The 12,685-nt window shown below is 42.6% G+C and overlaps 1 protein-coding gene across 10 annotated transcripts in view; it reads left to right on the top strand.

Annotated features, from left to right (window-relative positions):
* SH2D4A (SH2 domain containing 4A) overlaps positions 1–12,685 on the top strand; it is a 77,796-nt gene that overhangs the window by 30,948 nt on the left and 34,163 nt on the right. For all 10 annotated transcript variants that reach the window (XM_089903822.1, XM_089903821.1, XM_089903823.1 and 7 more), the window contains 2 exons: positions 5,907–5,987; positions 12,290–12,401. In XM_089903822.1, the coding sequence (XP_089759948.1) occupies positions 5,907–5,987; positions 12,290–12,401 (193 nt within the window). The remainder of the gene's footprint in view (positions 1–5,906; positions 5,988–12,289; positions 12,402–12,685) is intronic.

Genomic DNA, 12,685 nt, shown 5'->3' with positions numbered 1-12,685 from the left:
TGCAGCATGACAGTTCCTTGCTCTGCTCTGCTCAGAATAAACTCAGGCACTAAAGACTAATGCATTATTTAAAGAGGTGCCATAAAGTTACACATCATACTAGAGTCCACTGTATTTTCAGGTCGGACTCTCCAGTAGTCATTGTGCATAGATTTTGCTAGGAACAATGTTAGAGAAATGGGGAAAAGATTCCCTAAGTTCTCCGTTGTCCTAGTTCATGTTTCAGTAAAATCTCTCCACAAGGACCACACAACATATCTTCAGCAGTAAAACTGAATGTCCCTTTTTCATCCTGTTAGTCTAGTTGGCCTTAGGAAAGTATCTCCATTTTCTCTATATTATTATTCTTTGTCACTTTATCAAAGCATGGTTTCATTATTCTGCCTCTCTCACTATTTTAGAAAGAAAAAAAAACAATGCTAAACCCCAGTATGCTCAAAAGCTTACTATTATAGTCATCACTGGGAAATTCCCTTTTCACTTAAAATGGCTGAGAATAGAAATAGGAATCTGATTATTCCAGCGACCTGGTTAGCAAAGCGTGGGGACAGGCCATCGATTTTTGGAGAATTTGAATTAAGTCTCTCTTATTAGTATTAAAACTAGACTGAACATCTTTTTTTTTTTTTTTGTGGTACACGGGCCTCTTACTGTTGTGGCCACAGGCTCTGGACACGCAGACTTAGCGGCCACGGCCCACCGGCCCAGCCGCTCCGCAGCATGTGGGATCCTCCTGGACCGGGGCACGAACCCGCATCCCCTGCATCAGCAGGCGGACTCTCAACCATTGCGCCACCAGGGAAGCCCTAGACTGAATATCTTTTAATGATTGAGAACGTGTTCATGAATATATAGTGTGTTCATTCATTCACCAAATACTTATTGAGGCCCTAGTAAGTGCCCAGTCACTGTTCTCTTTGCTGGGGCTCCAGGTATCGTGAATTAATTAAGCTGATGTGATCTTTGCACTCACAGAGGTTACTATTCTGACCATCAGTCTGTCAAGGGATAACATGGATTTAAGAGGTGTAAGATCAGGATGAGCCAATACTTAACCTAGCAGTTTGTTTTCAAATGAAAACTTGATTTTAGCCCCTTAATTCAGCTGTCCCCAACCTTTTTGGCACCAGCGACTGGTTTCATGGAAGACAATTTTCCACGGATGGGGGGTGAATGGGGGATGGTTCAGGTAGTAATGCGGGTGGTGGGGAGGTTGGTTCCGGCGGTAATGCGAGCAATGGGGCCGATGGTTCAGGCGGTAATGCGGGTGATGGGGAGCGATGGGGAGCGGCAGATGCAGCTTCGCTCACTAGCCCGCTCCTCACCTCCTGCTGTGCGGCCCAGTTCCTAACGGGCCAGGGACCCTTAGCGGTCTGCGGCCTGCGGTTTGGGGACGCCTGCCTTAATTCATCATTTTCTTCTTCACCATTAAAATATAAGCGCTAAAAATGTTCTGTTCACTGGAGCTTTCGTGTTTATTCCAAAGGCTCTTGACGTTTGTTTGATTGTATAGTCCTACTTTTAAACAGAGTGAATATTAGGTTAGAAGCCAGAATGAACCATTTTTCAAACCAGTTTAAAAAGTGAATATAATTAGAATAATTCTCACATGACACATAGTCTCTGGAGGAAATACAGTTTGTAACCATATAATATTGATGTTGCTGGCAGCGTCTTTTGTTTACCCATTGCTTATATAGATTTGAATGGCCATACTTCTAAGTTTAATGGTAATTTATATATACTTATAAAATCCTTTGGTCATTGTGGAGGGGCTCCACTCCCAGGTCTCCTTGGCCCACATTGATTGGAGAGGACCATTCTGACTTGGTGTCTGCAGAGAGTCCACTAGCTTGTGATGTCATTGCCTTCCAAGTTTTCTCTCTATTTTTTTGGAGCTTTTGCATAAATATTCCATGGCAGTTTTCATTTTTAAATAAAACAAATATGAAGAGGATACAGTAGCTTTAACTCTGCCCATAGGGCTTCAGCAGCTGCAGAAGTCTCTGTGACGCAGCAGGTGGGAGGGGACTGCCGTGGCTTCTGTGCACGAGAGCAGACAGATGTTCTCTCCGGGACACCCCACAGAAGGAGCAGGGCAAGGGTTTCAGACCCTGCTTTCCTACCTATGAACAGGTCGCCTTACATTTTTGGTAAAGGGATAATACCTGCTTTGATACTCTTATGGTGTTGATATGAAGGTCACATGATGCATGGACTTGAAAGTTCTTTGTAAGAAAAAATTATGCAGGGAGGTGGGTAGTTTTCCAACCTTCCTTGTGTTGCAAATTGGAATAGCTAAAGAGTCTATTCCCTGGGACCCAGCGTCCTATGGAAGCTTCAGAGAGGGCCCGGCACCCTCTTCAGGACTCCTCTACATCCTTGAGCTGGGGATGCTCAGGGTGCTATTCCTGAGGCTGTCTCCTTCTGGTATTGACATCGCGAATTATCACTTTTGAGCCATGGATCTGGCTGTTTTTTAGTAAGGGAGATCTGGCTCACACTGCTTTCAGTCTATTCCATTGTACATGGTGTGCTTTGTGGATTTGTAAGCATGTAAGTGTATCTGAATGAACTGCTCTACGCAAGTCTTTTACATCTTTATTGGAGTATAATTGCTTCACAATGGTGTGTTAGTTTCTGCTTTATAACAAAGTGAATCAGTTATACATATACATATGTTCCCATATCTCTTCCCTCTTGCGTCTCCCTCCCTCCCACCCTCCCTATCCCACCCCTCTAGGTGGTCACAAAGCACAGAGCTGATCTCCCTGTGCTATGCGGCTGCTTCCCACTGGCTATCGGTTTTACATTTGGTAGTGTATGTATGTCCATGCCACTCTCTCACTTTGTCACAGTAAGACAGGAATAAAGACACAGACCTACTAGAGAATGGACTTGAGGATATGCGGAGGGGAAGGGTAAGTTCTACGCAAGTCTTGATTAACTTCTTCATATTATTTTAACATTTTGGAATAAGAGCGCATCTTCGCTCACCCTTAAAATGAGAATTTTTATAAATGTGGTTCTTAGTATGTGTGAATGGTTTTAGAGTTGACAGTATGTTTTGGACACATGGAAGGATTTGAAAAGAAGTACTGATCTCTGGGGTGGTTGTTAAATTAATCAGCTGCTTATGCTAAATCTTATCTACTCAAGAACCAACTTGTGAGCTTTGATGCACTAAAAACAAAACCTAAACCTTCAGACAAGGAAAGGCTGTCAACTCTGAGCGGCACCAGTAGGCGGTGCTGACGGTCACAGAGGTCCCTTCAGTCCCCGGCACCAAGTCCTGAAAATTGTCTTGTTCCTGCATCTGTGCTTAGATTTGAGCTCTTTTAAAAATATTGATGACCCTGTAATATCTGACAAGTGAAGAAGCAGTGAGCATGTTGAAAGTGCTAGTGAGAAAGGGCACATGGTGATGGAAAAAATCCAGAGTGTAATTCCTTAAAAAGCAAGTGGTGAGAAAACACTTTTGTGTGTCTACATGAGATCGATAGTTCCATTGAAGGAATACTGCTAAGGGACAAAGAATAACTTGTACAGTGTGTTGAAGGTGTTATGTCCAAGCAGAGGACAGTAATTGGCAAGTGATGGGGGAAAATGCTTGACAAAATAGACCACACTTTGGGATATATGACTTAGAAGAACAACGTCAGATATCTATTAGCCTGACGCTAATTCAGGAAACAACTAAGAGTTTGTTCAGGAGCTGATCGTGGTGGAGGTGCTGCTGATGAAACCTTGGTCCAAAGCTCTGCTAGTGGCAAAAGCCCAGGTCCCTCTGAAACACATGAGTGGAGAAGCGGGGGCTGCAGCATTGTCTACAGCACTTGAGGAGGTATCCGTGGAGCACAGTCACCTGCCTCCTAATTTTCAGCATAGAAGAAACATCCTTTTTGCAAAATGATGCCCCACAGATCTTATATCATTGAGGGAAGGGAGAGTGAGCCTGTTTTTAAAGTTCACAGTTCTTATAGTGGAAATGTATTCAGAGACCACAAGCCTGAGCCCTTCAAAGCCATCTCAGACTTTTGAACAGACAGACATACAAAACCTGTTGGAAGAGTTCTAATCTGTTCATCAGTAGAGGAACTGGTTATTGTCCTATTCTGCTTTAGATGCAGGGCAGCTACATATCCTTTTATAATACCAGAATAAGGAAAAAATGAGACAGAATATGGCAAGTAGCAATTGTGAAACCTATAGGATTCATTACTTTGCCAAGTAATAGGTATAAGAAATCTTTTGACCTGCAACTCATTATATCATGACAATATTGATATAGTGGAAAAAGCATGAACTCTGGCACAGGCTGGCTGTGTGATCCCAGAAAGCTGCACAACTCCTCTGAGATTCAGTTCCTTCACCTGAGAATGGGCGTAATGTTGCCCCTCCAACAGCGATGTTGTGGGCAGTAAAGATGATACTTACTAAGGCCCTGATGCAGAGCCTGGGCAGGACAGGCTCCAGTGACCCTCAGCCATCAGGGAAATCAGCATCGACTGTACCCCCGTGATCAGTAAATGACCTCAGCAGAGAGCTGGAGTCCAGGGCCGCCAGCGATTGCTGTGGCCAGCTTTATCAGCTACGATAGAATAGAACAAACAGGCAATGGTCAAAACATCATGGAAGTTCATCTTTCTCCCTTGTAACATCCAGGATGGGTGTTCTGGTCTAGGAAGGCTCAGGTCTACACAGCTGTTCAGGGACTCAGGCTTTGGAGGCTCTGCTGTTTTTCTAGTAGCATGACTGCTGTCACCATTCCAGCCCAAAGAAGGGGGAAATGGCCTGGAGACACATGTGAAGGAGGTTTTAAGGGCCCGGATAGAAGTGGCCAATACCAGTTATCACCTGTATTATTTTGGAGATAATTATTCACATGGGCACCTAACTGCAGGGGCAGGATTGAGGTAGCCATGCTGGTTCGTTTCATGGCATAGAAGTGACCCTAAAGTACCCACTGTGCTCCACGCTGAATCTTGGTACAGACCTTTGGCTGAAACTTTGCAGGCAATTTCTCTTCTATGCCAGGACCCAGGAAGGAGTCCTCAGGCACAAGGCTCATGAGTCGTGGTACCGTGGGTTGAGGGTGTCTAATATCGGCCACACAGGTCACATGGCTGCCATGCTGGCCTTGGCCCAGACTGCACTCAGGCCAGGGACCGGGTGACTGGGGCCAGTGTAACTGACCTGGTCTTACGAGCCGCCCCGTGTGCTGTGCCAGCTCAGTCACTGAGCCAGAGGGGTTGGCAGGTGGCCTACAAGGATGGTCCCAGGGAATCCAGGCAGCAGAACTAGGAATCCCATTGGCAGGAGCTGGCTCCTAGGAAATCCATCTAGAGCAGCAGAAACCGGAACTGGGAAGTGGGGGAAGTGGGGAGACAGGGGGGAATGTGAGCGGGCAGGGAGGGTGGGCAGGGCTCCCAGGCACTGGGTGTTCCAGGTATGTCTCCAGCCCTAGAAGGGGAGAGAGGCGAATGCAGTTAAGTGGTCGAAACTAAGGCGTTTCTCTGGTCCGACCTAAAACACAGGTTGGGGTAGAGCAGGGATTAAGAGAGAAAGAAGGGAATTGAGATTAAGGAGTAGTGTTGATGTCTTAAAGTCATCCCAGGGACCTTGGGGCCAGCTGGGAGCAAGACATGAGCAAACCACCAGCTCCTGGCTGCTGGGCAGTGATTCATCTCTAACCCTACTGAGTGCAGAGGTTGGGACTTCATATACCTGCCCCCTCAGTCAGGATGGGCTCAGGAGCTCACTTGCTGGTGGGAAAGGGATGGATCCAGTTGTGTGTGGGGGGCAGCATTTGGGAACATTGACATGAGGGAAGCATTAACAGATTATCTTCTGGAATTGCACTGCAGCTCTAAATGGCATAAAATTGTGTTTCATTTAATTTTTAGTTGCCCTCCAGTTCCTCAAGAAGTGTTCACCAAATGTTGGCAGATTCTATCAGTCGTATGAAGGAATATGGATTTCACCAGGTAAAAGACTTACCTTCCGTCTCAGGGGCTAAGTGCAGAGCCAGTTCCACTAATGTTTCACAAATTGTTTTATTAGCCTCATGCAGAAATGAAATTAAGCAGCAGACTGTGAACTCTATCTTTGAAAAGCTTGTGAGCACAGCTGTTCATCTTTACCTGTTTATCTGGAGTTGAAGAGTCTTGAGTATCATGGAAAGGATGTACCAGGACGTATCTGCTCGTCAGGACATATCGGACTCCTCCCTGAAGATCTGACGTGAGATAGCATCCCGGACAGAGGCAAACACTGGGGAGACTGATTTCAGAGAGAGATAAACGAAGCATGAAACTTGGCGGAAATCGTGAATTCACATTAGGTTCCCTAGGTGTTCACTCTTTCTCGAGCCTGTCCCTTTGCGCTGAGCAGCTGCTTGGGTCACTGTGCCCACGGTGCCCGCAGGGCCTCCAGGCACTCAGGTCTCCGGGTCCATCTGGGCAGGGACCTCTCTGCTCCCTCCGTCCTACTGCCGTGTTACCATACATGTGGCTCAGGATAACTGAGGCAGAGACTGGAAACCCTGTAGGGTTTGGCCCACAGATGGTCTGAAAAAGTGGAGCGAGAGATGAGGCTGTAAAATGAAGGTTCTGGGGGCCACAGGCTGGGATGGAGGCTGTCAGGAGGCGGCTGGGGCTGGTTACCTTGGGTGGTGACCCAGGCCCGGACTCCTCTGCAGGGCCACGTGTGAGCTGGAGAGCTCACACGTTTGAGGCGTCAGTCATGGGGAGGTCTGGAGCTGTGGGCCTGGTGTGCAGACGCTGATGTAATACATGTCTCTTTATAAAACAGCAGCAATAGTCCCTAAAGGAACTCCCCAGTGACCCTACCCTGATTACATTATGTCATTTTAAATGAGGGCAGGTGAGGAAGAAAGGACAGAAGATCTGTGTGTTCGTTCAGACGACCTATGTTGAGTTCCTCCTGCATGCCAGGCTCTGCTGTGGGCACTAGAGACACAGTGAACAAAACAGATAAAGTCCCTGCCCTCGGAAAGCTTCTACTCCTGATGGGGAGACAGATGATACATCTGTGTGTGAACTCAGGTCCTAAGAGCTCTGCAGGAAAATCACGCAGGATAAGGGAGCTGAGGAATGCAGGGAGGGTGGGAATTGGATTTTATAGAGGTGGCCAGAGAAGTTGACATTGGAGCAGACACCTGAAGAATGAGGGCGGGGTGATGGGGATGGCTGGGGAAGTGTGTTCCAGGCAGAGGGAACAGCACGTAGGAGGGCACAGAGGCAAGAGCTCTTGGACATGGTGGAGGAACGCACAGAAGTCAGTAATGAGACGGAGTGAGGGGCTGATGAGGGAGCTGGTGGGAGTATTTGCATCAGCAGCCCGGGACGAGCGGCTTTGTGTCAGGGACCTTTGACAGCTCCGTCTTCCCATCTCTGGCTCCACACCCCGGCCCCTGGGCGTCTGGACCAGTGTCCAGGCTCAGCCCTGCTGCCCCTCCACTCCCTGGCCTTCATCCTGGACCTGTGTGCTTCAGCAGAACACTTCTAAAGAAGAAATGATGGTTTTCTACACAGAGAAAGTAAAGATCAACTTGTAAAGACTTTTCTAAAAGTAAATTTTCTGGAGGAATCCTTAGAGAAACTTGGGACAAGTTCTTGAGTGTTCTAGCTACTTTGAATAAAAACAGCGGCCAGGGTCAGCTCTCATCTGCTATTACTCTGTGAAACATTAATTTTGTCTCCTTTCTCACTGTGCCCATACATGATGACACTGTGGATGAAAAAGGAGTGAGACTTACTAAACACAGCTCTCTCAGACACTGGAGTATCAACTTAGCAGCCAAGTACCGCCCGAATTATTATTTACTTAATATATTTCTTTAAGTAGACTCACTTTGTAAACTTCTTGCTTTTCCTAAGCAACAGTATCCTTAGTATAACAGTATGCTATGATAGCATAGTTTAATATTGTAGCTATATTTTTCTAATTATTTAAAATCATTTAAAAATATGTGTGTGGAAGACAAACAAAGCTCCCTTTGAATTTTTTTCTGTTTGAGCTTAGAAATTTCTACCAGCACTTTTGATATTTTCAGGCTTGCCAACAGCTTCAATAAGGCAATGGCAAATTTTAAGTCATTTCAAACACCAAAAGCTGCTCTTTGGTTTTATAATATTGACTAAAGAAGGGGGGCTTAGCTCTAGGCAGGAAAAGAATGTAAGAAAAAAAGTGAAAACAGTGAAACCACAAAAGTTTTGTTGCATCTGAGGTGAAGTGCATAATATGAATTATCACCATCTTCTGTGCTAACTGTGCTTTAATGGTGATTGAAACCAGTTTCACAGCATCGAGGTTCATATTTTACTTGTGGTGAAATAATTTAACCACAAGAAAGTCTTTATCTTTCTATAGGAAAACACAAAAGAAAAAAACCATGATTTCTGTGGTGCAGAGCAAAGCACGGCCCGTCTTTCTCGCCCCTCAGCCTGTTTCATGACTCAGCTGATGAGGCTTTTTGCCGCACCAAGTTGTAAATTCATTTTTCTCATGAACACTCAGAAGGTTGTCCTCAAAGAAACAAAGGAATTTTTAAGTGCTTTGGTGTGTTAGTTTTCTCTTTGGTTAAAAACAAATTCCCTTGGGTGTACTTAGGCTACAGAACTGTACATGTCAAAATGGTTAAGATGGTAAACTTAGTGTTATGTATATTTTACCACAATTTTTAAAAAATTTAAAATGGTAATTTTATGTTATATGTATTTTACCACAGTAAATAGTATTGTAAGACCACTATACTTCAATAAGATATTTCCTTTTTAAGGAAGACTCATGTTTCTTATTCTATATTTTTCCTTCTCAAAAAGGATGCTTTTAAAAGATATTTTTGTATATTTTATTTTTTCTTTTCTTTATTGAAGTACAGTTGATTTACAATATTGTGTTAGTTTCAGGTGTACAACAAAATGATTAAGTTTTTTTTTCAGATTACATTCCATTATACATTATTATAAGATATTGAGTATAATTCTCTGTGCTATACTGTAAATCCTTGTTGTTTGTCTGTTGTATATATAGCAGTTTATGTCTGTTAATCCTATACTCCTAATTTGTTCCTCCCTCCCTCCTTCCCTCTCCCGTTTGGTAACCATAAATATGTTTTCTATGTCTGTGAGCCTGTTTCTATTTCTAATCTATTTTGTATATAGATTTATTTGTATTACTTTTTAGATTCCACATATATATGACATATAATATTTGTCTGTCTCTGTCGGACTTACTTCACTAATTATGATAATCTCTAGGTCTATCCATGTTGCTGCAAATGGTAATCTTTCATTCTTTTTTATGGCTGAGTAATATTCCACTGTGTATAAATATCACATCTTCTTAAGCCAATCATCTGTTGGTGGGCACTTGTGTTGTTTCCATGTCTTGGCTATTTTAAATCATGCTGCTATGACCATTGGGTGCATGTATCTTTTTGAATTAGAGTTTTCTCCAGATATATGCCCAGGAGTGGGATTGCTGGATCATATGGTAGCTCTATTTTTAGTTTTTTAAGGAACCTTCATACTGTTCTCCATAGTAGATGCACCAATTAACATCCCCACCAACAGTGTAAGAGGGTTCCCTTTTTCTCCACAACTTCTTTTGCATTTATTATTTGTAGACTTTTTGATGATGGCCATTCTGACTAGTGTGAGGTGATAGCTCATTGTGGTTGATTTGCATTTCTCTAATCATTAGCGAAGTTGAGCATCTTTTCATGTGCCTGTTGACCATATGTATGCCTTCTTTAGAAAAATCTGTTTAGGTTTTCTGCTCCTTTTTTGATTGGGTTGTTTACCTTTTTGATATTGAGTTCTATGAGCTGTCTGTATATTTTGAATATTAACCCTTTGCTGTTTGCATCGTTTGCAAATATTTTCTCCCATTTCATAGGTTGTTTTTTCATTTTGTTGATGGTTTCCTTTACTGTGCAAAAGCTTATACGTTTGGTTAGGTCCCATTTGTTTATTTTTTGCTTTTATTTCTTTTGCCTTGGGAGACTGACCTAAGAAAACATTGGTACGGTTTATGTCAGAGAATGTTTTGCCTATGTTCTCTTCTAGGAGTTTTATTGTGTCGTATCTTATATGTAGTTCTTTAAGCAATTCTGAGTTTATTTTTGTGTATGGTTTGAGGGAGTATTCTAATTTCATTGATTTACATGTAGCTGTCCAGCTTTCCCCAACACCACTTGTTGAAGAAGGTGTCTTTTCTCCGTTGTACAGTCTTGCCTCCTTTGTCATAGATCAATTGACCATAGGTGTGAGGGTTTATTTCTGGGCTCTCTATTCTGTTCCATTGATCTATGTGTCTGCTTTTGTGCCATTACCATGCAGTTTTGATTACTTTAGCTTTGTAGTATAGTCTGAAGTCTGGGAAGATTTTTGCTCCAGCTTTTTTCTTTTTCCTCAGGATTGCTTTGGCAATTCTGGGTCTTTTCTGGTTCCATATCAGTTTTACGATTATTTGTTCTAGTTCTGTGAAAAATGCCCTGAGTGTTTTGATAGGGATCACATTAAATCTGTAGATTGCTTTGGGTAGTATGGCCATTTTAACAATATTTATTCTTCCAATCCAAGAACATAGGATATTTTTCCATTTCTTTGAATCATTTTCAGTTTCCTTTATAAATGTTTTATAGTTCTCGGTGTATCGGTCTTTTACCTCCTTGGTTAAGTTTACTCCTAGGTTTTTGTTTTTGTTTTGACATGATTTTAAAATCATGTTTAAATTTCATTGTTAGTGTAAAGAAGTGCAACAGGTTTCTGTGTATTAATCTTGTATCCTGCTATCTTGCTGAATTCATTTATTAGTTCTAGTAGTTTTTGTGTTATGACTTTAGGGTTCTCTATATTGAGTATCATGTTATCTGCAAATAGTGGCAGTTTTACTCTTCCCTTCCAGCTTGGATACATTTTATTTATTTTTCTTGTCTGGTGGCTGTGGCTAGGACTTCCAATACTATGTTGAATAGAAGTGGTAAGAGTGGGCATCCTTGTCTCGTTCCTTTGGGAAGTCTTTCAGCTTTTCACCATTGACTATGATGTTGACTGTGGGTTTGTTGTAAATAGCCTTCATTATGTTGAGATATGTTCCCTTTATACCCATATTGATGAGAGTTTCTGTCGTGAATGGATGTTGAATTTTGTCATGTGCTTTTTCGGCATCTATTGAGATAATCATGGGTTTTTTGTCTTTTCTTTTGTTGATGTGGTGTATCACATTGATTGATTTGCATATGTTGGGCCATCCTTGTGACCCTGGAATGAATCAAACTTGATCATGGTATAGGATCCTTTTTATGTGTTGTTGGATTCAGTGTGCAAATATTTCGTTGAGTTTTGCAGCTATATTCATCAAGGATATTGGCCTGTAAATTTCTTTTTTTGTAGTGTCTTTGGTTTTGGCAGCAGGGTGATGGTGGCTTCATAGAATGAATTTGGGAGTGTTCCCTCTTCCTCAGTCTTTTGGAAGAGTTTGAGAAGGATCAGTGTAAGTTCTTCTTTGTATGTTTGGTAGAATTCCCCAGTGAAGCCATTTGGTCCTGGACTTTTGTTTGCAGTGAGTTCTTTTTTTAGCTACAGATTCTATTTCACTTCTAGTGATCGGTCTGTTCAAATTAGCTGTTTGTTCCTGACTCAGCTTTGGTGGGCTGCATGTTTCTAGAAAGGTGTCCATTTCTTCTAGGTTGTCCAACTTGTCGTCATATAATTGTTCGTAGTATTCTCTTATGATTTTTTTATATTTCTGTGGTATCAGTTGTTATTTCTCCTCTTTCATTTCTTATTTTGTTTATCCGGGTACTCTCTCTTTTCTTCTTGGTGAACCTGGCTAGAGGTTTGTTAATTTTGTTTATCTTTTCAAAAAAACCAGCTCTTGGTTTTGTTGATCTTTTCTATTTTTCTTCTGAGCTCTATTTTATTTATCTGTTCTCTGATCTTTATTATTTCCTTCTTTCTGTTGACTTTGGATTTTGCTTGTCCTTCTTTTTCTATTCTTTTAAGTGGTAGGTTAGGTTATTTATTTGAGATTTTTCTTGTTTCTTGAGGAAGGCCTGTAGTGCTATGAACTTCCTTCTTAGAACTGCTTTTGCTGCTTTCCATAGATTTTGTAAGGTTGTGTTTTCATTTTCGAGCTTTCTATTCTCTTCCATTCATCTATATGCCCATTTTTGTGCCCATACCATGCCTAGTGCCTGCCTCACTGCCAGAAACTGCCAGAGTCCCTCACCAGTGTTTGTTTTTGGTTTTTTAAACAGAAGAAAGAATCTGTGAAGAAAACACAAGATGAAGAAGTAAAACAAATAGATGAAGAGAGAACCAAGCAGATTTATAAGAGCTGGAAAGAAGATTCGGAGTGGCAGGCCTCTTGTGAGTACCCAGAGGCCTCCATAACAGTGACACTAAGCTAGTTTGTTCACAGAATAAGATGATCCATCTAGGAAGCACTTAGAGTGGTTGTTGAGAGATTTTTTTTTTTTTTTTTTTTGCGGTACACGGGCCTCTCACTGTTGTGGCCTCTCCCATTGCGGAGCACAGGCTCCGGACGTGCAGCCTCAGCGGCCATGGCTCATGGGCCCAGCCACTCCACGGCATGTGGGATCTTCCTGGACCGGGGCACGAACCCGTGTCTCCTGCATCGGCAGGCGGACTCT

This window comes from Delphinapterus leucas, chromosome 21, assembly GCF_059928025.1.
Source record: "Delphinapterus leucas isolate spDelLeu-1000000601 "Yukka" chromosome 21, BTC_Dleu_Yukka2, whole genome shotgun sequence".
Taxonomy (NCBI): Eukaryota; Metazoa; Chordata; class Mammalia; order Artiodactyla; family Monodontidae; genus Delphinapterus; species Delphinapterus leucas.
This window is presented reverse-complemented; position numbering and strand designations above follow the sequence as displayed.